Source organism: Labrus bergylta, chromosome 10 (assembly GCF_963930695.1).
Source record: "Labrus bergylta chromosome 10, fLabBer1.1, whole genome shotgun sequence".
Taxonomy (NCBI): domain Eukaryota; kingdom Metazoa; phylum Chordata; class Actinopteri; order Labriformes; family Labridae; genus Labrus; species Labrus bergylta.
The window spans coordinates 28,922,589-28,945,806 of record NC_089204.1 but is presented as its reverse complement, the minus strand read 5'-3'; the positions used below and the strand labels follow the sequence as shown (position 1 = coordinate 28,945,806).

At 44.5% G+C, this 23,218-nt stretch overlaps 1 protein-coding gene across 1 annotated transcript in view; it reads left to right on the top strand.

Annotated features, from left to right (window-relative positions):
• The window catches only part of unc5b (unc-5 netrin receptor B), a 73,808-nt gene that overhangs the window by 26,085 nt on the left and 24,505 nt on the right, over nucleotides 1-23,218 (top strand). The window contains 1 exon segment of the mRNA XM_065959793.1: nucleotides 23,066-23,215. Within this exon segment, the coding sequence (XP_065815865.1) occupies nucleotides 23,066-23,215 (150 nt within the window).

Here is a 23,218-nt window from a genome sequence, read left to right as displayed (position 1 = left end):
GGCACAGACCCAGAGTAAGGGGATCTGAAATACGTGAAAAACAACCCATTCTCATTCAAAAAAAACTGCTCATGCTGACGTGATACAAACACAGACAAACAAAAGCAGCCGGAGGAATGCACCAGCCTCACAACACAGCACAGGACTTTTCAGCTGGAGAACCAGTTTCCACTTATGATCAACTCAAAACTAAAGATGGATTTCTGAACTTCAATGTTGTTAAGCCTGAATCTAACCAGACCCATCACTAAATGACCACATGTAAGATCAATCAATCAATCAAACTATATTTGTATAGCACTTTTCATACAACAAATGTGCTTTACATCAACATAAATCAAACAGCAACAACATGACTCCCTCCCCCACCCCCACTATCCCACAATCCAAAAAACTAAGGTAAATCAGAAATACTTTATTAATCCCAGAGGGAAATTCGGTCGTTACAGTTGCTCCTAAATATACAATATAGCAGTAGAAATAATAATATATAATAATAATAGAAATATTAATCAAATAGAATAGGAATGTAAGTAAGATATCAATAATATGTACAAGAAATATTTACATGAATAAGAGTCAGATGGAATATATACACACATCAAGATTATTGCTGTTTGTTTCAGTATTTTACTTTGTTATCATGAACATATTATTCATTGTTATTATATTGCAGTTTTAATAAATAATGAGTTATGGTGGAGGTTACAGTTTTACAGTTTTTCTGTTTTTTTGTTTTTTTCCAGGCTAAAATAGTCCAGTGTCAGACAGAGTGTTCATCACTCAAAGGGAGGAGTTCTAAAGTTTGATGGCCACAGGCAGGAATGACCTCCTGTGGCAAATAACTAGATAAGAACAGGTACTGAGGAAACGCTGTCATTTATTCTAAATGAGGAAACATAGGAGGTTCAAATGTAATAAAACTAGATGAAATGAGATTCAGTTAAAAGCTCTACTAAAAAGGTTGGTCTTGAGTTTGCTTTTAAAGACGGGGAGGAAACAGACTTAACCATGCGCTTACCTAAGAAACCCAACATGCCTTAGCCCCTCTCTTTCATGAACATCCTGACATTTTCTAACCAACAGTTTCAGGACATTCAAGTCAGTCCAGTTGTTTTGCTCCGAGCAGTTTGCTCTTGTTTTGCTTCTGAATGTGGAGAGAAGCTATCTGCTCCTTAACTCTGCACTCACACACTGATGGAGCTCAGTCCTTTTCTACAGAAAGATGATGAGCCAGGAGGGGAGGGGACTCTCTTAAAATTTTAGTGTGAGGCCAGACTTTAAAAAGGACAAAAACAACATCCACATCCCTGTGGTGTGTAACGGCTCCAGGCTGTCTCAACACATGAGGAAGAAGTGTGGAGCCGCTGACATCCCCGGACGAATCAAATCATCAAAGTAACAACAGTAACGTCAAAGTCATATTTAAGTGTTTCTTGAAGTCAAGCAGAGGTGGAATTGTTTGCATAATCACTGGAAAGTTTGAGTCTTTTCACTCTTAACTGTGCGTTGATATTAGCGTTGTTGTTTTTGTAAAGATGCTTTTAGCTTTGAGGCTGATTTGCAAAGAAAGGAGACAACTCTTCCCTAAATACCTGCATGATGGTTGATTTAAAATATGCACAAACACCACTGATGCACAGGGATGCTGTTTTTCTCTGCAGCGCAGTTAGGGGTATATTTAATCTTTTTTGTGTGTTTGAGCTGGACAAACAGAGAGACCACACAGTTTTAAAATGATTCAATATTTTGCAAAATAAAGATAAACTATCCGTATAAAGAGTATTCAGTCTGTGTGTGTGGTGTTGTGAAGGCAAAACAAAGACAACAAACCAAAGTTGGTGATGGCAAGAGAAAGAGAGATAGCCAGTTTTTAATACTAAGGCCCAGTTTGCTCAGGTGCATGAAATGAAATGAATTGGCTCCGCCCCTTTCTCTTTTTTTTAACAATATGTTTATTGAGTTTTAAACATTTTTCCAAGACACACAATTACAATTAAATTAATTATAAGGAGAAGATATACACATGCACATATATACACATTTATAAAAAAAGGGGGAAAAAATGAAAATATAATAATACAAAATAAACAAAAACTGTAATTACAAAATGTTGCAACACTATTACTGTCCGTATTAAATAACAATAACCAAAGGGAGTACATTGCCATAGATGATTTGTTAATCACAAATATTCTGCCCTAGAACTGTTTCTGCAAACTGCCCCTTTCTACCTGAATGTGGAGAGAGAGTCGAGGAGCACTGAAAAAACATTAACATACCATGAAAAGTTTTGTTTTAAGAAAACAGTCTTTGATGGGTTCAGTTTTATAAAATCAGCTCTTTTCATCAAGACTTTCACACCTTCATGCGACCTCAACAAACACACCACCATCACTGACACCGGAGCAGTCGGGGATAAAGCTTCTTTTTCAATGGAAATTAGGGAGGGCTAACCTCTACTCTTTCATGTTTTACCACCCCGGTTTCTCCACGCACTGAAACCAACTTTTTTTTTTTGAATGGCATTACCATCCTTTGAAATTCGGCAATGATATCACAGCTGGTTTTGGTTCCTACCTTTTTTAAGCAATCAAAAGGATGATACCGCCGGTCAGTCTGTGTGGCTAGACAGTCCAATACTTTGGTCCAGAATGAAATATTTCAAACCACTGGATGGATTGTTGTGGAATTTTTCTCTGATTTTCATTTCTCACATCTCAAACTCCCTTGACTTTTTCCTTCAGAGTCAGGACGTTTCAAAACATTTTTATATTTTTTGGATGAAATGTCTCTGCAACTTCTGGATTTCATGAACCCTCATGTTGATTCCACATTTCATTCAGAGACATCATTAGGTCAACATTTTAGGGTATCAGAAATTTTTGACCAAAAGTCTTATAATGAATGGCATTCCCATCGACCCGGTTTCTTCATAGAGCCAGTTTGCTAAATTACTAGCATGCTAAACTGTCCGATGGTGACTGATAAATATATCTCCTGCAAAACGTCTGCCTGTAGGCGTTGTCATTGTGGAGACGTTAGCATGCTCGTGTTAGCTCTGTTGTGCCACAACATCATCTCAGAGTCTCCGGCATGCTGCGGACTCTTAGTCTTGTTAAATTAATGATAATGTGCTGAAAGCTGCTTACACTTAGTCTGGCTCTGAGAGACTCACAACATCTATGCCATTGTCATTTTCCCCTTTGCTACACCCCACAAAGCTTCCCTTCATATTTCTTCAGCTTTTAAAAAAGACAAAAACAATAATGTGTCTGAAGTGAAGAAATCTCACATTCTTCATTGTTGACCGTCTTCAATACTTCCCTCACAAGAATGTAAATCTTAGCACAGTGTTTTTCCGGACTTCTGGAGAGTGATGTGTAAGTAGGGTTTTGGAGGATCACAGGACTTAACTTTCCCAATGCGATTTGACCCGGGCCAGAGGAGGACACACACGGTCAGGGTTTTGGATCAAAGCATCAGCCCCCGCTGCAGGGGGGGTGACACAAGGAGGAGAGTGGGTGAAGAGAGGAAGAAGACACAGAGAGAGAGCGAGAGAGAGAGAGAGAGAGAGAGAGAATCGGGAAAGAGTCGCTCATCATTATTGTCATAGTGTCACACACTCTGACCACTCAGTGTCACCATCAGTCTGCGTTGGCCCTGGGCGTCTGGCGGGTGACACTCCGCCTCTCCTTCCATCCATCCATCGCCTCCTGTTTTGGCTTACTCGCACAAACACAAGCACGTTCTCTCTCTCATCCTCAATCGCCCATTTTATCTCTCAATGCCAAGGGGGGATTTTAGTCATGCTGCTTCTCTATCGTCCACCATTCCTGCCAGTCCAGTCCAGTCCAGTCATACTGGTCCCCCCCCCCCCCCCCCCCCCCCCCCGCCCCGCCCATGGCTGTGGGTTGTCCTCTTTTTTCCATCCTGTCTCTGGGTCAAGGACAAGTCCCCTGTAGCTGCAGAGTACACAGCAGCGTACAGTCTCATGAATGATTGATGCCTGAGCGCTGACTCATCACACAGGAGAAAAGACAATATTTTGACCTGAAACATAACAAGATTTACCTTCTTTAAAGCAAAATAAAAAAAGGGACGTCCGAGCTGCAAGAAACTTTGCAGGCAATGCTACCGCTCCCTTTGTGCGACGCGGTGTTATCAGTTTCTCACTGTTTCACAATCTGTTCGCTGCTGAGATGGCGGGATATGGAAAAAGGTTGTCCTGGCCTAAAGTGATAGTCTGTGAGATGCTGCTGCTTCTTTAGTTATTATTACTTTTATGTTCTGCTGGTGCGCCTCGCTCTGAGATTACGTGGCAGTCAAACAGCGCTGTGTGCTTTTCTCTTCCTAATCTTGAACTGCACATTTCCCCTCTGAAGTTTGTCTTCCTCTGGGTTTTGATGATTATTTTTTTTGTTGCCTTCTGTTGGATCGGGGAGAAAGAAGAAGTATCTTCCTATCTGTTATTGAATTGCAAAAAAAAAAGGGAACCCCCTGTTTCTGAAAATGTAAAGAGTAGCCACAGAAAAACAAGAAAGAGGTAGATTTGTCTCAATGAAACAGGAAGTCTCTCTCCTTTGACCTGCTCTGAGCGAGTGTGTGTGGCAGGAACTGTATTTTTGAGAGAATGATGAAGTGAAGGTAAAAGATCAAAGGGATAAAACAGCCATTAGTTTCTGGACAGGAACACTTTTTTTTTGCTTACAAGACCCCGACATTTTGCCGGGTGAGGAGATTGAATCTCCCCCTCTCATTTTCTGCCTCTCCATTTGTCCTCCTCTGCTATCGCCACATCACCTCTCGTCATCTATCTCCTCCGACATGGATTTTCTGCCTATTAGTGCCCTAATCTTTTCTATTCGCTGTCCACCTCTCCGTCTCTCTCCTCGCTGTCCGTCGGTGTCTGTCTCTATCGCTCTATAAAAAAATAATTCGATATCTTGGTCAATATTTAACTTTTTGCAAGTGTTGCATGAAGCTTTATATGCACAGTTAACAAGTTATTTTTTTGGCCTTCTTGCCCTCATTAGAGAGGACAGCTGAAGAGAAACAGGAAGTGTTGGGAGGAGAGGAGGACAGGGCTGAAGCCGGATTTGCACCATGGCTGCCTCTGTAGGTGCGCCGCTAGGCTAACCGGCGCCCCCAGATTATGCCCTTTTTTTAGTGACATAACGATACCTCTGCATGCAATTAAAAAACAAAAACAGAGAAGGGACAATTCAAATCTTTTAGAAAATAAAATACCTTGTGGTACTATTTGTAACCAGCAGAGGGCGCTGTCTGCTTTTGTCTTCCCTTGCTCGTCGTCAGGAGCTGAAGGAGTCGGGCACACAGACATGGCAGAAGCGGGTGAAGATGTTTTGCTGGCGACCGCACAATCCTGATTTAAAAGCAGGAGCGCAGAAGATAAGATAAAAACTGTGTCCACATATTAAGAGACCGACGACCGACACAAAAAACACAACCAGCATGATGCAGAACATAAAACTCTGTTTATATTTATAAATACAATTCAGAAAAGGATATTTAGCATTAAAGTCTTTATTTGTGATTTTTCACACTTAAATGTAGAAATCAAGTCTATCCTCTGAAAATAACTCTGTGAGTCATGACTGTCTACAATGGGTGTAACACCCGAGTCCCACTGTCTGTGATGTTTTCAGAGTTTTCAGAGTCCTATCTTCACTTTGTTTACATCGCCAGGACGGCCGGCTGACTCCTCCCCTCGTGTATAAAAGTTGTTTAATTGAGGGACTAGAGAAAAGAAGAATAACATACTGTACTCACTGCTTAACTGTGTTTCTAGATCACGCTCATTTCAGGTAAATTTACATGCAGTGTGAAGATACCAGCATAATAAAGATCGCTAGCATTAGCATGCTAACACAACAATGCAGCGCGAGTTGTTTTGGTTTCATGCTGGTGCTCAAGGGCGACATCTACTGGATCAAAAAATCACATATAAAGCCTTTAAGTACAGAGAATTCAAATAACAGATTGATATATTCCCGAGCATGGTTATCCCTTATCGTTACATCCTGACACTTTTCTCATGTTTTTTGTACCTTCCCTCTAAAGTTTTTTTTTTTTTTTTTTTAAATATTGTTTTACAAACCAAACAATGAACATCTCTGTCCCTGCACACTCAGCTGGCCTCCAGCACTCTGCTTGTTGTGTTCTGCACATCTAGGGATTTCTCTGATGCAAGGGGACGCAATGTAGGAACAGAGTGACGCCAACCCCGCCGCGCGTGCGTGCGTGCGTGCGTGCGTGCGTGCGTGCGTGCGTGCGTGCGTGCGTGCGTGCGTGTGTGTGGTCTTCCTCTGTCACCCCGACTTGGAAACAACTTATTTATGAGTGGAGATGTCTGCCTCAGTGTGTCATGTGCTGTACACAACTACGACAGCGAGGTCTGCTCGTGGTCGGCCTACATACCGTGTGTGTGTGTGTGTGTGTTTGTGTTTGTGTTTGTGTGTGAGGAGGAGTCATGTGCGTGGCACCGCTGATCCGCTGTCAATCCGGCTCATCTCCTCATCTGTTCATTAGCATGACAGAGGAGCTCTCCTGCCAAAGCAGTTAGTCACAAGAATCAGCCCCTGTCACAACACATTACAGCAGCAGGCATCTCTAATAGCACGGGCAGCCATAGCCAAAGTCCACACACACACACACACACACACACACACACACACACACACACACACACACACACACACACACACACACACACACACACACACACACACACACACACACACACACACACACACTTTAAGGCCAATCAAGAGTTGCACTTGATCTACACCCGCGGAGTGTTTCTCTTGCTTCCTCCACCTGTCCTCTCTCCTTCCCCTCCTCTGCCACCTCACCCTTAAAGCTTACAGTCTTGTCATTAACCTCCCCCCTCCCTCCTCCTCCCCCCCCCCCCCCTCCTACATTAACCAGGTTACCTGCCCTCACCCCTCAACCTCTTAACAAGTTCTTGTCCTCTCCCTGAAGTTCCAGCTCTATTTCTGTCCTCTCTTTCCTCCTGCTCTCGTTCTTCATAATGCTCCGAGACACCAAGACTTTTCATTTTTAATCCATCTCTGTTCCCCCCCGTGTGTGATGTTTTATTTCTTTCTCTTTCTCTCTCTGGCTCTTTAAACCCCCTCCCTCCCCCTCCCCCCCTTCTCCATCCAACAGTCTCCTCTTTCTTCGTTATCACCTGCTCGGGGTGTCTGATGTGATTTGTTACAGGAAGTTTGATCCGCCCCCCCGTCCCTACCCGTCACCGGGGAGCCGACTTGTCATATCAGATAATACGAAACACATATGTTATGATGTCTCTGTCTGATTCTTTCTCGTACAGTTCAGGCCTTCTCGACTTCACATGTTGTCACGCGAAGGATCCACCAGACGATATCCTGGATTACAGCTAAAAGATCTTTTTAAATTGGATCATTTTTTTTGATCGAGAGAGGCTGCCTTTACGTCATTAATGCAGCCGTCTTATTCCAACTCTAGTCAATAAATGTTTAATTATCTCAGTGTGGAGTTAATGACAAATATTAAGGTTTGCTTTTTGAATGTTTCAGGGATTAAGATGTACACTTTGAATATGTGTAAGTGCAGAAAATAGCATCAGAAATTGAGCTTTTTTTTTTTACCAATATTTTTATTTGCATTTTCATTTAGTAACACATTAACACACAAAAAAAGACAAACATATAGACATAACATTAACAGTACAAAAACCAAACAAAACAAAAAACAACAACAATATACAAAAAAGGAGACAGGACAGCATGACAGAACAACATTGAGCTTATTAATAAAAAATACAAAAACAGACCCAGCTTGTGAGGTCCAAAGTGCCAAGATGGCCTCACATCTGACCCTGAAGGCGAGATCTAGACCTCACACCAGTGGTTTAGATAGACACATAATTATGTTTGTGTCATGGTTTTGTGACATTTTCATGATTTTTCATTGTTTTCGGGGGGGCGGGCTGCATGTGTGAACACAAACTCAGCTTTAAGATAAGATAAGATTATCCTTTATTTATCCCACAACAGTGTTACAGCAGCAAAGAGCAAAGATTGTAAACAAAAAAGGAACACAGTACACAATTTAAATAAAAAAATAAAAATTAAGAATGCACCAAAAAAAAGATCAGAATATTCAGTGCAACACAGACATGCACATAACGTGTAACATGTTATTGCACAAAGTGGCTTTACACAGATTTCTTTCCTGCCTGCCCCCGTTGCAAAATGACCTTGTGAAGCCGGGGTGTGTTATCGTGTGTGTGTGTGTGTGTGTGTGTGTGTGAACGCTGCAGGAAGGGGCGGACTGGGATGATAATTCAGGCTGGTAGTTCGACTCCATCCCAGGCCACCATGTCCACATCCCTTCAGTGTAAAATGATCGGTCTGTTGCTGTCATGCTCACTGTGCAGCTTACGGGTCGCTTTGTCACATTGTTGTTAGCCAGGCTAAGCTTAGCTAGCCATGCTAACTCTGTGGAGCCTAGCTTGGTCCCTTACTGGCTAATTTTGAAGCATTTCTCTGAGCCTTCCTCTTTCATATCCTCTCCTTCTCTGCTCCATCTTTCCCTTCCTTTGACCATCCATCTCACCTGGTGATAATGTAGTCCACTTCCTGTTGAGAGGCAGCAGGTTGGCGCTTGCTATGTGCGTTGCAAGAGACGCTATGACATCACTTTTTTTTTATAACAGCTGCCCACAACCGACTGAACAAAATAAACCAACTGCAAGAGTCGCACTCGTGTGATGATGCGTGCATTCAGTCAGAGGTCAATTCACTCATTATTGCCGTTCACATTGACTGCTCACGCCAGGCCAAATAGACCCTCGGGCCCCCCGCCGGGAAATGTCACCGTGCTCCCCGACATACAAGCCGTTGCCTCGCAGCTGGTAAAAAGTCGAAAACATTCCTGCTCTGGTGGGTTTATGAAGTTTATATCACTTGACTGATTTGATCTTTGTGCGCGTAATGAAGCTGCTTCGTTCTCTTCTCTGCTCACCAGTTTGTCGCTGTGAATGCGTCCAATTACACTAAGCATTGATTTTAAAGGCAGATCACTGTCATTATGGTGTCAGACTTCGTCGCTTTGTTTTCCACAGTGACTGTTTCATGTTGGGTGTTTTGCCCTCCGGTCCAACAGGCAAAAACTTCCCGCTGTGAGGAACAAGCAACTCATAAAGATTTCAGGGGGCAGGCAGGCCGGTCCTGGTCTTCAAATATTCTGAAACTTAAATGGACAAACTGGAAATGAGTTCCAGACTGACTACGTGCCTGAACACAAATGAAAGGGCATCAGTGTGACTCAGATTGTTGTTTGGTGCAGCAATTCAAGGTGTTTGTGTGGAAGGACGTGTAATTTGACTGTCTGTGTGTCTCTTCCTGACAAACCCTGACTGAGGGTGTTGCGGTTTGTGATTGTGTGAGGTCAGCTCCACCCTCGCTTTGTGTGTTTGTGTTTGTGTGAGAAAAGAGCAGGGATTTCCCACTAAGGCAGGAGCTGTCACGTCTTGTCAGAAGGAGTGGCCGTCAAGTGTTGAATGGCATTTGACCCATTACCTGTAAACATTTACATTTCCATGTAAATAGATACTGCAGCACAGCGCCGAAACAGTTATTGTTTATTTATTTGAATAATCATGCTAGCGTCAATCCATGCTAACTGATGTAAAATGCAGAAGTGGAGGATGTTTGGACAGTAAGCATGATGAAACATCTGCAGTTTGTCCTTCTGAGTCGTCTCCCCGTGAGTGTGTGTGCGTTGCAATCAGTTGGAGTGTAGCGATGAGAGCGGACAGACGAGTGACCCGATGAGGGGGGAGAGGAGGAGGTTGCACAAGTCGGGGAGAGGTGGATCAGAGGACAAGGGGAAAGAGGAGGTAGAGGGGAGGGCACAGCCAAAGCAAGTACAGTGGGATGCAGGGTGAGGCTCAGGGGTGAGGAACGAGGGGGGGGGGAGGGGGGGGGGTAATTACAGAGAGGAGAGGCCTGTAATCAGCCTGCCCTCAGGAAGGAATGCAGCTCATCTTCTCATGTAATTACTGCCATTTAAACGGCCCCAGCTTCCAAACACTCATCCCACTGTACTGCGCACCTATTCACTATATGTGTACTGTCTTACACACACACACACACACACACACACACACACACAGAGTCACACAGTGAGACATTCAATGACAGAGAAGGACAGACTTTCAACAAGTCTTCCAAATGGAGGAAGTGAGGTGGCAAAAGAAAGAGCGACAGACTGCAGACAGTGTGTGTGTGTGTGTGTGTGTGTGTGTGTGTGTGTGTGTGTGTGTGTGTGTGTGTGTGTGTGTGTGTGTGTGTCCAACATAGTTAATGGCTGTGCAGACTGCAGGCCCTCTAGAGGAGCCGGCTCCATGTGAATATCCACCATGGCAACCAGCCACTCTGGGTAGATTTGTGTAACTCTCATCAAGCAGCTGCGCAGACAAGCAGTGGCGCCTCACACACTCGACACATACAGTCACACACACACACACACACACACACACACACACACACACACACACACAGCAAGGAAAAGAGTCTCACTCTATCGTATGAGTTTGACCTCCAAGTAATAGTTGTGACATTGGTCTGTAATTTCAAGAGGATAATAGGAAAACAACATAGTCTCACCCACTCTGTCTCCTCTTGCTCGCCCTCTCTCTCTCTCTCTCTCTCCTCACCCCTCTCTCTACGCACCTCTCTGATAGTGATTGATAGTGCAGCTTGTGTACGCCCGTGTTCCCATGCAGTAGGTGGTCGTCGGGGGCACTCGCAAACAGCACAGGGCCACTTTTTTGATGGGCTATGATTAATGAGGCTCGGTGGGGGGTGGCGCCCCCTAGCTGCGACTGCGCACACTTTCAGCCAGCGTGTAGCCGCCGCCCCCCCCCCCCCCCCCCCCCCCCCCCCCCTCTTGTCTATTCAAATGCATCAGTAAGCAGCAGCGGTGGGCACACAGTTACAACACAAGCAAAAAAAAAAAAATCCTCTTAGTGCTCCCACTCTCACAGTCACACTCACACCCACACGTTCAAAAAACACAGTCGCAGATTCTCACTCAGAGTGGGCCGTCCCCTCCGCACACACACAGCAGGGGAAATATAATCCATGGTCTTGGTCTCACAAACACGCCCGCCCTTTACCTCTCACACAGGCAGCTTGGATGTTGTGTGTGGGTCCTTGTGAAACAGCCGCAAAATCCTTCAACAGTCACCCGGTTATCAGTGAAAAAAACACCGACTGTCGCCCTGTTATTGCTCCTTATTTTACGTCTGGAGCCGTGCAGTTGGATAACATGTTTACACGTGTGTGCCTCTCTCTGTTTTGTTTCCCTCCTGGCATGCCCTCCATGCTGAGGGGTGATTATGTGTCATTATAGCACCAGGAGGCTTGTGGGTAAAAAAAAAAGAGATAGAAGGTGAGTCCTTTTGAAAGAGAGTAGGTCACACTTAATTTACAATTAGAGGGTTGTAGAGTAACACACCTTGAGGCACATAACACCCGAATCTGTAAATGAGGTCTTGAGAGTGTCGGTTTTCCAGTGTAAGTGTGTGTGTGTGTGTGTGTGTGTGTGTGTGTGTGTTGTGTGTGTGTGTGTGTGTGTGTGTCAACATGTCCTCAGGCTTGCTCTCTCTCCTCCTGCCACCAGGACATGTTGGATGGACAAGCGAAGCATTTCTGTCACTCTGCGTCTCCATCACCTGCTCTTTCCCTCTCTGCCAATCTGCTTCCCCAGCCTCCTGTCACCTCCCTCTTTTCTGTTTCTCACACACACACACACACACACACACACACACACACACACACACACACACACACACACACACACACTCTTACAAAAAACAACTTTTCCACCCCTCTTTCTGCCTTTTTTTCTCTCTCTCTCTCTCTCTCTCTCTCTCGCTCGCTCACACCAGTTACATTTTCCCTTTACTCACTTGCACACTCTTGCCTTGCACAATCAATTACATGCTCATGCTCGTATCTTCATAAAACAGAAGAGGCTTCTCACTCAGCAGATATAGGCCGCTCTGCAGGTGTCCTCATTCACATGTTCCAACCAATCAAAGGTGTGATGTTTCCACTGCTGTCATGATCCTTCCTACACATTTTCTCTTTTCATGTTCCCTGAAAAACAAAAATGAGCACCTGTACTATGTGATTCTTACTTGACAATACATTGTAGTTTATTGTTTGTTTTGTTGTTACAGAGAAAGAATTGGGGTAAAATAATACTCAGAATTTGGTGATACTACAGATCCAAAAAAACATCATTTTAGTAAACACAATGTTTAATCCTTTTTACATCATGTCCTGTCATAGAAAGCAGGAGATGATGTACAAATAAAGATGCAGAAATGGTAGTCAAAGCAACATACTTGTGAGCAGAGAAGAGTGTGAAGCTGCTTCACTGCATGCACGATGATCACACCGCTCGAGTGATGTAGACCTCATCAGACCCTCCTGCTCGATTGTGTTTGAATTGTCCTGAATAGTTTAATTTCATGCAGCATTTTACTAGGGAGCCGAAAGAGAAAATGTGGGCCTTTTGCGTTCACACATCATCATCATCAACCTTTATTTAAGTTCTCGGAGAGATCATTGAGGGCGACCCTCATTTACAATGATGCAGAGAAAACATACATAAATGATAAAGAACGAGAAATGAGATAAAGCTACTGCAGAAAATAAAATCAATAAGAGAGCAATAAGAACAATAAAATATAAACACTGAAATAATTTAAAAGCTTGAAATGACTACAGTGATAAGTCAGTAATTAAAATCAAATAAAACAGTTACAGTCAGGTATTGGGCAGTTAAAAATAATATTTCTAAAGTGTCCATAAGAGATAAAAGTGCTCAAGTTCAGGTCCTGTTGTAAAATATTCCAGGAGTTTGCAGCACTAACACTAAAAGCAGTTTTCCCCAGGTCAGTCCTGGCATGAGGAACCTGGAGAACCAGCCTCTCTCTCTCTCTCTCTCTCTCTCTCTCTCTCTCTCTCTCTCTCTCTCTCTCTCTCTCTCTCTCTCTCTCTCTCGCGGGTAAAAAAATGGACATGCAGCTCTACCCGAAGATTTCATGAGTTTTGTGCATGTGTGAAAAGACCCAAACGTCGGGCAGTTCCTGACCTGTGTTAACCATCCTAACACATCTTGCACCTGTTGCAGCTCTGCAGTCACACAGATGAAACTGATACAGTTCAGTTTATCTGACTCTGCAGGGGGAAATGACATGGAAGTGTTATTAGTCTAACTCAGAGTGTTTCTTTGAGTTTTAATCTGCAGCACCTGGGTCCTTTAATGTAAAACTATTTGCTCGTTGGGCCCAGCATGTTGAAGACTTTAAGAGGGGAGAAACACGGAGCGATGAAATGAAAAATAATGGCTGTTACTGTGTGAAGTAATGACATCTTCTACTAAAAGATGACCAGTTCCCCCCCCCCCCGTCAGCACTCAGAAGGGGGGTGCTTACGCTGTGAGTGTTTTTGTGAGGAATGTGAGCCTGTTCAGTCAGATGGGTGAACCGCATGACTCCTCACACCCCGTCTGGCTTTGTTGATGTGAGAAGGGACGCTGCGTCGCTCCAACCTGCAGCTCATGCCCTGCCTGATACCAACACACACATAATAAACACACACACACACACACACACACACACACACACACACACACACACACACACACACACACACACACACACACACACACACACACACACACACACACACACACACACACACACACATACACCACCCGGTCCCCCGTCCCACTCACACAAATACGAAATGGATTTTTTTTCCCATCAAATACGTCTACATCCTTACACTTTCATCTCTTCCCTTCCCCTCATCGGTTTCTCCTCCTGTAGAGAGTTGTTTTCAGGGTGATGAAGATGAGGTCAATTTGAATATCAATCACTCAATGTAATTGTCCTTTAAGGAATAGAAGGAGACACTCTCTCTCTCCCATCCATCTCTGTCTGTTTTTCAACCTGCCGCTGTGTGTGTGTGTGTGTGTGTGTGTGTGTGTGTGTGTGTGTGTGTGTGTGTGTGTGTGTGTGTGTGTGTGTGTGTGTGTGTGTGTGTGTGTGTGGTTAGTGCGGCTCTACCTCGGGGCTTTCTCTAAAGAACAATGATAATGAGGTAGATTGAGTGAGGATGATGGATATGGCCAGACTATCATTGTTACATAACGCCTGCTGATCACTCTATTCACATCGGCCTTGTTTCCTCTGTTGTGTTTGAGATGTGACTCTCTGCGTCCTCACAGCTGTTTGTCCTTAGCGGCGCTCAGCCAACCGGTGGAGCTTCATATAGCTGTGGGGCCTGTAGTTGTTTTCTCCATACGTGTGTGTTTGTGTTTAAGGCTCAAAGATGTCATTTTGAAGTGAGCTGGAGCCACGCAAAGTGCTTTGACTCCAGCAGGGAGGACGAGGACGAGGAGGAGGAGGAGGAGGAGAACGAGGGCTGGAGTCAGGGGGAGGGCGAAGAAAAAGAATAATAAGAAGAACACTCCTTCTGTCAGACTCAAGCTGAAACCTTCAGGGCTGAGAAATGAAGCAGAGGCTGCAGTACCTCGAGTGGCCACTTGAGGCTGGCTCGGGAAGTGAGTCGATCTCCATTAGACCCCATATTAAATATCTAAGTCTACAGAATAATTCAAAGAAACTGAGATTTCAAGCAGAAATACTATTCATCATTTACTGGGAACTTTTAGATCATTAGTGACATAACGTCTTTTATCGTTTTGATGACTCAGCAGTTATTTGAAAAATATCGCCCAAAAATGTTTGCGCCCTGGTTTGAGAACTAGTTTTGGTTTCAAACTGTTTTTCAAGACTCACCCCCTTATATTGTATTACATCTTTAAGTTTTGCATACCAAGGGTTCAAGGGGCGTGGCCTCCCTGCAAGCTGTCTGCTGGGTATCACCCATAGATTAAATATTATTGGACAAAGCCTGAGTGGCGCCACCCGTTTGTTCCTGCAGGGGGCGCTGGAGTCCCATCGATGGCGGTCTCCATGCTGGAAATGCTGTCTCAGTCTAACTTTCAGTCAACCTAACGACAGGCTGAGAGCTGGAGCTGAGGCGGGTTTTAAACCTCCTGACAAACCGTTACACCGCGCCCACCTGTCAATCAGGTCAGCTACACGCCTTATTGTGAATAACTCTTATCCTTCATTAAATCAAAACTGATGAGTCATCAAAACATTCACCCCCCGTACAGTGTGTGTCCATCCAGACATGAGCTAATCACACCTATTTGGTTTTTTGAACCAGGCTGTAAACATGTTCATCTCTGCTGTAAAAACAGGCTTTTTAGAATGGGTGTGTATGTGACTTCCTGTGCTCCTGCAGCCAGCCTCTAGTGGACACTCGAGGACCTGCAGGATTTTGCACTTTCCCATCTGCTTCATTTTTCAACACCAAAGGTTGCTGCTTGGTATCACCTAAGTTAATTCAGTCACTGAACTTCTGCAAGGAATTATCAGACAGATGATCACGATCGAGGAGTCAGTGCACCAGATTTGATTTTGATAGAAATTCTCGTCTTCCAGTTTTGGTATCAGCTTGTCATCCTGGGGAAAAACATGATCGTTTACTTTTCTAATCTTCAGTTAATGAATTCATGTACTGACAAAAAGCTTCATTATGTGACTTTGCAGTGTGGCTACATCTTTTATGTGGTCGGACGCTGAAATGCAAAGACAGAGGACGGGAGTTAAGATGTTGTTTGTTTATTCGTCTTTGACCTCAGAGAAAACTTTGATGTTGCCAGAAACAACCTGACCTCATGTCTTTTATTATATCTTTTTTGTGTTGTTTGTCTCCTTCAAAGTCTTCTTTATGTGCTCCCCCTCTCTGAGTGCTGCAGCGAGGGGCACTGGAGGGGACAGTAATGACTAACTCTGTGGAGGTAATGATAAAGTACATACGCTTTAGACTCCACTCTGGCTACAGGCTCTGGGGCTCAGAAAATTACAGTTGAGAGAGAGAGAGAGAGAGAGAGAGAGAGAGAGAGAGAGACGGAGGGCAGAAAGAACAACAGAGGAGGTTTCACAGTCAGACAAAAGACAGACGTTGCTGTGATTCATTTTTCTCGCCGGTTATTATAGCGGCGCTGTCTTGTGTTGTGTTGTGTGTCTTTGTGTGTGTGTGTGTGTGTGTGTGTGTGTGTGTGTGTGTGTGTGTGTGTGTGTACTACATCGCCTCTCTCATCTCCACGTCACACACTCTCTCTCTTGACCCCGTCTCCTTCCTATCTCTCTCTCTCCCACACACACTGCTCCACCACTGTCACTCCCTTTCTCAGTTATACTGTACCGAGGCGCTGCACTCGACCACACACACACACACACACACACACACACACTCACACACACACACACACACACACACACACACACACACACACACACACACACCTTTTCAGAGTTTGCATGAATACGAGCGTGGGGAGAGAATGAAACTGTATAAGCATAAGTTGTCATTTTAGCGTCTGTGTGTGTCTGTGTGTGTGTGTGTGTGTGTGTGTGTGTGTGTGTGTGTGTGTGTGTGTCGAGGAGAATACCCAGCAGCCCGTGTTTGCTCTCGAGCTGTCTGCTGTCTGTCATTAGAGTAATAAAAGACTCGACTGTGCTGCACGATGACGAGTTATTGTCTTTAAGGTTCCTCCATTCCCCGCAAATTGCCGGCTGCTGAGCTCTGATGGATGTTTGTATGCTGGCCCGAAAACACAGGTTCAACTTTAAACCCCCAGCTCTATTATCCTGGAGAGAGAGAGGGGGGGGGGAGAGGAGAGAGAGAGAAGGAGAAAGAGAGAAGGAGAGATGGAGGGAGACACAGGGGAGGGGGGGGGGGGGGAAGAGAGGGGGGAGAGATGGAGGGAGAGACATGGGCGAGAGAGAGAGGGGGGGAGAGGGCAAGAGAGAGAGGAGAGATGGAGGGAGACACAGGGAGAGAGAGAGAGAGAGAGAGAGACAGGGAGGGAGAGAGAGAGAGGGGGGGGAGAGGGGGAGAGAGGGGGGGAGAGAGAGAGAGAGAGAGAGACAGAGAGAGAGAGAGAGAGAGAGAGAGAGAGACAGGGGAGAGAGAGAGGGAGAGAGACAGGAGAGAGAGAGAGAGAGAGAGAGAGAGACAGGGGAGGGGAGAGAGACAGGAGAGAGAGAGAGAGAGAGAGAGGGGAGAGAGAGAGAGAGAGACAGGAGAGAGAGAGAGAGACACGCTGTCTGTCTGTTTCCTGCCTCTGACATCCAAAAGTGTTTTAATTAAACTGTGCCTCTCCGCAGGCCCAGGCGCACACACACACACACACACACACACACACACATTGCACAGAGAGAAAGAGAGAGGGTTTATCCAAATACACACCCGGCTGTTCCTCCCCGTCTGTCTCCGTTCTCTCTCTCTCTCTCTCTGTTTGTCGTTCGTCCTCTTTCTCCCTCTTCGTCGCGCCTGAAGAGTGACAGGCTGTGTTTTTCAGCCCATGTTTGAACACCAAGCGATCAATGCCGGACAAAGGAGTGTGTGTGTGTGTGTGTGTGTGTGTGTGTGTGTGTGTGTGTGTGTGTGTGTGTGTGTGTGTGTGTGTGTGTGTGTGTGTGTGTGTGTGTGTGTGTGTGTGTGTGTGTGTGTGTGTGTGTGTGTGTGTGTGTGTGTGTGTGTGTGTGTGTGTGTGTGTGTGTGTGTGTGTGTGTGTGTGTGTGTGTGGTGGGTGGGGAGTGGCGACACAATTGGTTATTGACAGTGGATTCAAAGTCTGAAAGACTGGAGGCGACAGCTTTAGTAAGAGAGGAGAGTCGGAGGATGTGAGGAGGGAGAGCAGACTGGAGGGGATTCTGAATGTGATTCATGATCAGGGTTACGCAGCAACTTCTTTAAGACGTGTGAACTTTCATTATTCAGATTGATCGTGTCGTTTGTACCTACTTGTAGTGTTGTCTGTGTTTAATTGAGTGTGAATAAGTGACTTAAAATGTGGATCCCTGCAGGTGGTGTAACCTGTGGGAGCAGACACAGCTAAGTGTTTTGTATTTGGCATGGTGTAGTTAGGATACATTTTGGATCGATGGAAAGCCCCTAGAGATGGATCATCTTGTTCTCGAGGGGGTTCCAGCATGCGACATACCACTTATTTAAGTTGTTTAACCCAGGATTACAAGTTTTTCTTTCTCAAGATCTTGAGAAAATGACTGAAAATTAACTCGTCATCTCCAGAAAACACATGTTGTTGTACTGAGATAATGAGATAAATAAATGTAGATCTTGAGAAAACAACCAGAATTTATTTGTTACCAAAGGAAAATTTAGTTTAAAAAAAAAGGTATAGATGCATGTCCCTTCAGGGCTTCCATACATCTGATATTATTTAGGGGGTTTAACAGCAAAGTATTCACTGTTTTGTGTGTCTATAATAATCAGCAGTAGTCTTATAGTACTCGAAAGCGGACTTGGTCTCAAGGCCAGAAGGTCTCGTCTCAGAATCTAAAGCATTTTTACTCGGTCTTGTCTTGGTCTCAGACTGGGTGGACTCTGGATTTAAAATCAAGACCACCACTGAAATGCTATTTTTCCACATCATTACTGTGATTAGAAGGAATAAATAACTTCAATTAATTTGTAGTTTGGTTTTGACTCAGTCGTGATCCTTAAATGTCTTGGTCTTGGTCTCAGTCTCGGAGCTCTCTGGTCTTGAGCTGTCTGGTCTTGACTCCAACACTATTCAGCCCACTCAGATTAACTTTAACTTTCACTTGTGCAGAATATGGAAAAGTAAAAGGAAGTCAATAAATACTCACATTTGTTATTGATAACTTTCGGGATATTTATTCACATTAAAAACACTTAAATTCCTGAATATTGCAGTGGAAGAAAGATCATAATTTTTACATTTAATCTTGGACTGTACAGGGTCTGGGGGGGGGGCATTGTGCATGCATTAGTGAGAGTTCACTTTGGAGTCACCAGTCAGTGGATAGTTGCTCTCTGAACGTCTTTACTGTAGAAGAAGAAGACGTGTTGTGCAGTGGAAACAGACTGAGGAGAGCTCAGAGACAGATTAAGGATGACGGCTTCGCCCTGGATGTCTGCTGGGCCTGAAGCAGCTGTTGCCCTTTCTGCCTCGTCCTGTGGCCGCCACGGCGCTGCCAGACTCTGAGCTGAGGGTGCTGCTGCTCCGGCCCTCTTTTGCCCCGACAGGCCCTTTTCAAGGTGGAGGAAAATCTAGGTCAAAAAGATGCTACTGTGTCCTCCCTGTACACCTGAGGAGGAGGATGCTGCCTCTTCTTGACTTCCCTGTGATGAATCCCTGCTGGCATCAGTTTGAATGTTGTCACAACTTTCTCTCCCCCGCTTCCCCTCGTGCTCTGTGCTGCTCTTTGCTCGCCCCCCCCCCCCCCCTCGATGTCTCAGACAGTCTGTCGGGGGAGCAGGGGGGGTAGGGGTGGGGGGATGGGGGGACGGGGAGGTGCTCTCTTTCCTAAAATAGGAGATTGAATCTTTGTAAGTAGATTCTCTTGTTCCCTGGATTTGAAAAAAAAAAGATCTGCTTGTGCTCATTTCGAAAACTCAAGACTGCAGATTTGTCTGTTTCTGCTCCACCTGCCCTCACACCTTTTTATCCACTAAAAAGGTGTGGGGGGGGGGGCATGCATCAAGGTACAAATACTTTGGGTCTGCACTTTGATGAAGGTTTTAGGTGTCTGCACTTTTCCTTGAATATTTATTTAAAGGCTTTATGTGTGATTTTTTGATCCAGCAGATGTCGCCCTTGAGCACCAGCATGAAACCAAAACAACTCGCGCTGCATTGTTGTGTTAGCATGCTAATGCTAGCGATCTTTATTATGCTGGTATCTTCACATTGCATGTAAATTTACCTGAAATGAGCGTGATCTAGAAACACAGTTAAGCAGTGAGTACAGTATGTTATTCTTCTTTTCTCTAGTCCCTCAATTAAACAACTTTTATACACGAGGGGAGGAGTCAGCCGGCCGTCCTGGCGATGTAAACAAAGTGAAGATAGGACTCTGAAAACTCTGAAAACATCACAGACAGTGGGACTCGGGTGTTACACCCATTGTAGACAGTCATGACTCACAGAGTTATTTTCAGAGGAGATACTGGATTTATATTATATTTAAGTGATGCTTTAACATTAAATAATCTGTACATTCTTCTCCACACATTTTCAAATCAAGCCCATTTCTGTAGCAGTAATGACTTGAAGGAGATTTATGGATGCTTTTATTGTCATGTCTTGTCTCCTGATGTGAGCTTCATGTGTGAACAAGCAACTCCAGATTTCAGGGGCAGCTTGTGTGAAAAACGGCTTCAATTTAGCATGCTTTTTTTTCAGTCTTTTTTTTTTTTTTGCACAAATATATGAAGTTCCACTTCAGCAAAGAACATGTGTACCTCTGCAAGCTCTGCTTCTGTGAGACTGCTGACTGCTTTTTTCTGCTGCGTCTCTTTTTGCTCCTGAGCTATGTCTGCATTTGTGTATCGAAGGAACAAAGTGGTGCACTGAGCTGAATATGACTAGTACTTTTTTTTGCATCTCCTGACTGGAGCCGACTCTGTCAATCCCCTCGACTTCTCTCCGGTCTTCCATTTAATGCTTATTGAATTTGGATCATTTGCACGAGCAGAGCAGAGGTTTTTTTTTATCGCACGGTCAAACCCATTAACAATTTATAAGAACCTGAATTTCCCAAAAAAGAGAGAGAGTCAGAAAGTGAATATGAAAGTTTGTTTGTAGAAGAAGGCTCTCTAAACACTCCTTAACAAAATGAATTCATTTTTGTGCAGGATGTCAGGTCGATCATACTTTTAGCTTCTCTCCGGTCGTGGCAGAGGATACTGCAGTCCCTGTTGTTTTGCAAGTGTTATGTCACAGGCTCCACTCCAGTCAGACTGCGCTTCAGAGTTTTTTGCTCCTGTACGAACCAAAAAAATACAATCAACTTGATGGGTGCACATGAGTTTTGACAAGATTGCATCACAGTCTGCAGCCCTGCAGCCCTATAAACAGAAAAAAGTCTGACTGATACAGGATTTTTTGAGCACTGACGACGGCACACACATGTGGGGGGAAAAAGACTCAAAAAATAAGTTAGGTCATCTTTTTGACAATTGACGTCATATCGGATTTATTGCCAAAAAATCACAAGTGTTCCTCAAAGGACTTTGCATCAGAACAACAAATGTTCTGACCGCTGAAAATAAAAAGTTAACAGGACAGAGAACTTCACCGTCTGCTCTAAAGTAGCCGATCGCTTCAAGCGTTGATTTACTGACCGAGATGTGTCTTAACATTTGAGAGTCAGGAGTCTGAGGTCAGACAGACGATGTCCGTCACACACGGGGGGAAGCTCGTGGCAGCGATGCCAGCAGGAATATGTCGCACGGGAAAATGTCAGGGGATAATGTGCGATCAACAGGACCTGTCTGTGGAAGGTCAGCAGCTCTCGTTCCCCCCCGCTGAGAGGCATGGACTCTCCCAGAGAGACACGAGCGGGGACGCCTGCGTTCACCAGATTACTGGACAAACAGTGGAGAGGGAAAATGTCACCGTGCCCCCTTCACACATACAGTGCAAACTGTCAACACCTGAAATACACAAACAGGGCGGCTGTAATCTGTACAGTGAAACACGGACGACACATGCATTCACAAATGTCCCCGAGGTGGACTGAGACAAAACGAGACGAGCTGTCACACACACATATTCTCCCTCTGGATATGTTGGCAAATCTGTCTGGAGAGGCGCACCGTCTTGTTTTTAAGGAGATTTTCTACAACAATAGTTTAATATAAGCAGCGTTATATAAAACATCAGCAGATTAAAGAATACCTGATGTGAAAAAAACATGACATGTATTAGCATATTGATGTCAAAGGGAGACAATTGTCACTTGTCTTATTTTGCAGCAGCAGCAGCAGCTTGTCTTTAGGGTGCAATGTGGGGGCTGGATTTTCTTAAAGCAGGTGCTGATTATTCTTGATGGAAAAAAAAGTCTCGAGGGATCTAAAAACTGAAAAACGAGACTCAATTGCTGCCGGTGAATTTAAAAATTAAAAAGTGCAGAAGAGCAACAACCATAAACAAACAGGATCAAAATCAAAATTATCTAAAAAAAATCCTCTTTAAATGAACAAGCAAATTCCTCATACATAAGTAAAGAAACTGTAATACACAACTCCTGCTAGCTAGCAGCTGCCTGCAAGCTGTAGCAAATGTTAGCCTGCGGCAAACAGAACTTGACAAGAGTAGCATGCTACGAGCTAATTTAGCTAACTTACAATATTAATGTAGCTCAATCTGGGAGCCCTCTTCTTCATTCTCCTCAGCGCCATCATTATAAGAAAAAGCATCATCTAGATTGGCTCTTTTTCTAAGATGTCCTGAAATAACTTGTTTTGTGATTTGATGCTGTTTGAATAAAATTGTAGTGATCCAGTAGTGGACTTGAGAGGTAGAAGAGAGTTGAGCAGTGTGTATGGTATGTGTTGAATATGTTGAACGATGTTGTGGTGTGAGAGGTGAGCGTTTGTGTCATGATGATGTTTTAGCGGAAGTTGACTGCAGCCGAGGTTTTGAGTTTGGTTTGAGCGTTTGATTTGATTTGATTTGAGGGTAGGATGGAGGGAGAAGAAGTCTAAACTCTGAGGGTGCTGAGAGTCTTCAGAATCACTGAGACACTTTTAATAACTGCTGGATGAAGAACTGTGAGACTGAATCCAAATCTTTAATGTAATACTGCAGGTGAAACAGGTTTACTGTGATACTAACCAACCAATCAAATGATACAACAAGCAGCAGAGTCTAAAGGTCATCGTCTCTCAAGTTGTTCAACATCATATAATTCTGTAATTAGTGGGGGGGTTTGAGGGGGATGTTCATGCCGTGCTTTGAACCAAGTTCACCACCAGCGACAGAGCAGCCGACCAAACACTGATGCAGACTCTGATGAAGGACAGTCATCCTGATCTCTTCTGCTTTTCTTTCTTTTTCAGAGAGCACCGACTACAGCGACGCCGAGGTCCTCCCCGACTCCTACCCGTCAGCGCCGGCGGAGCCTCTCCCAGAGTTCCTGCTCGAGCCGGAGGACGCTTTCATCGTGAAGAACCGGCCGGTCCAGCTCCGGTGCCGAGCCTCGCCGGCCACTC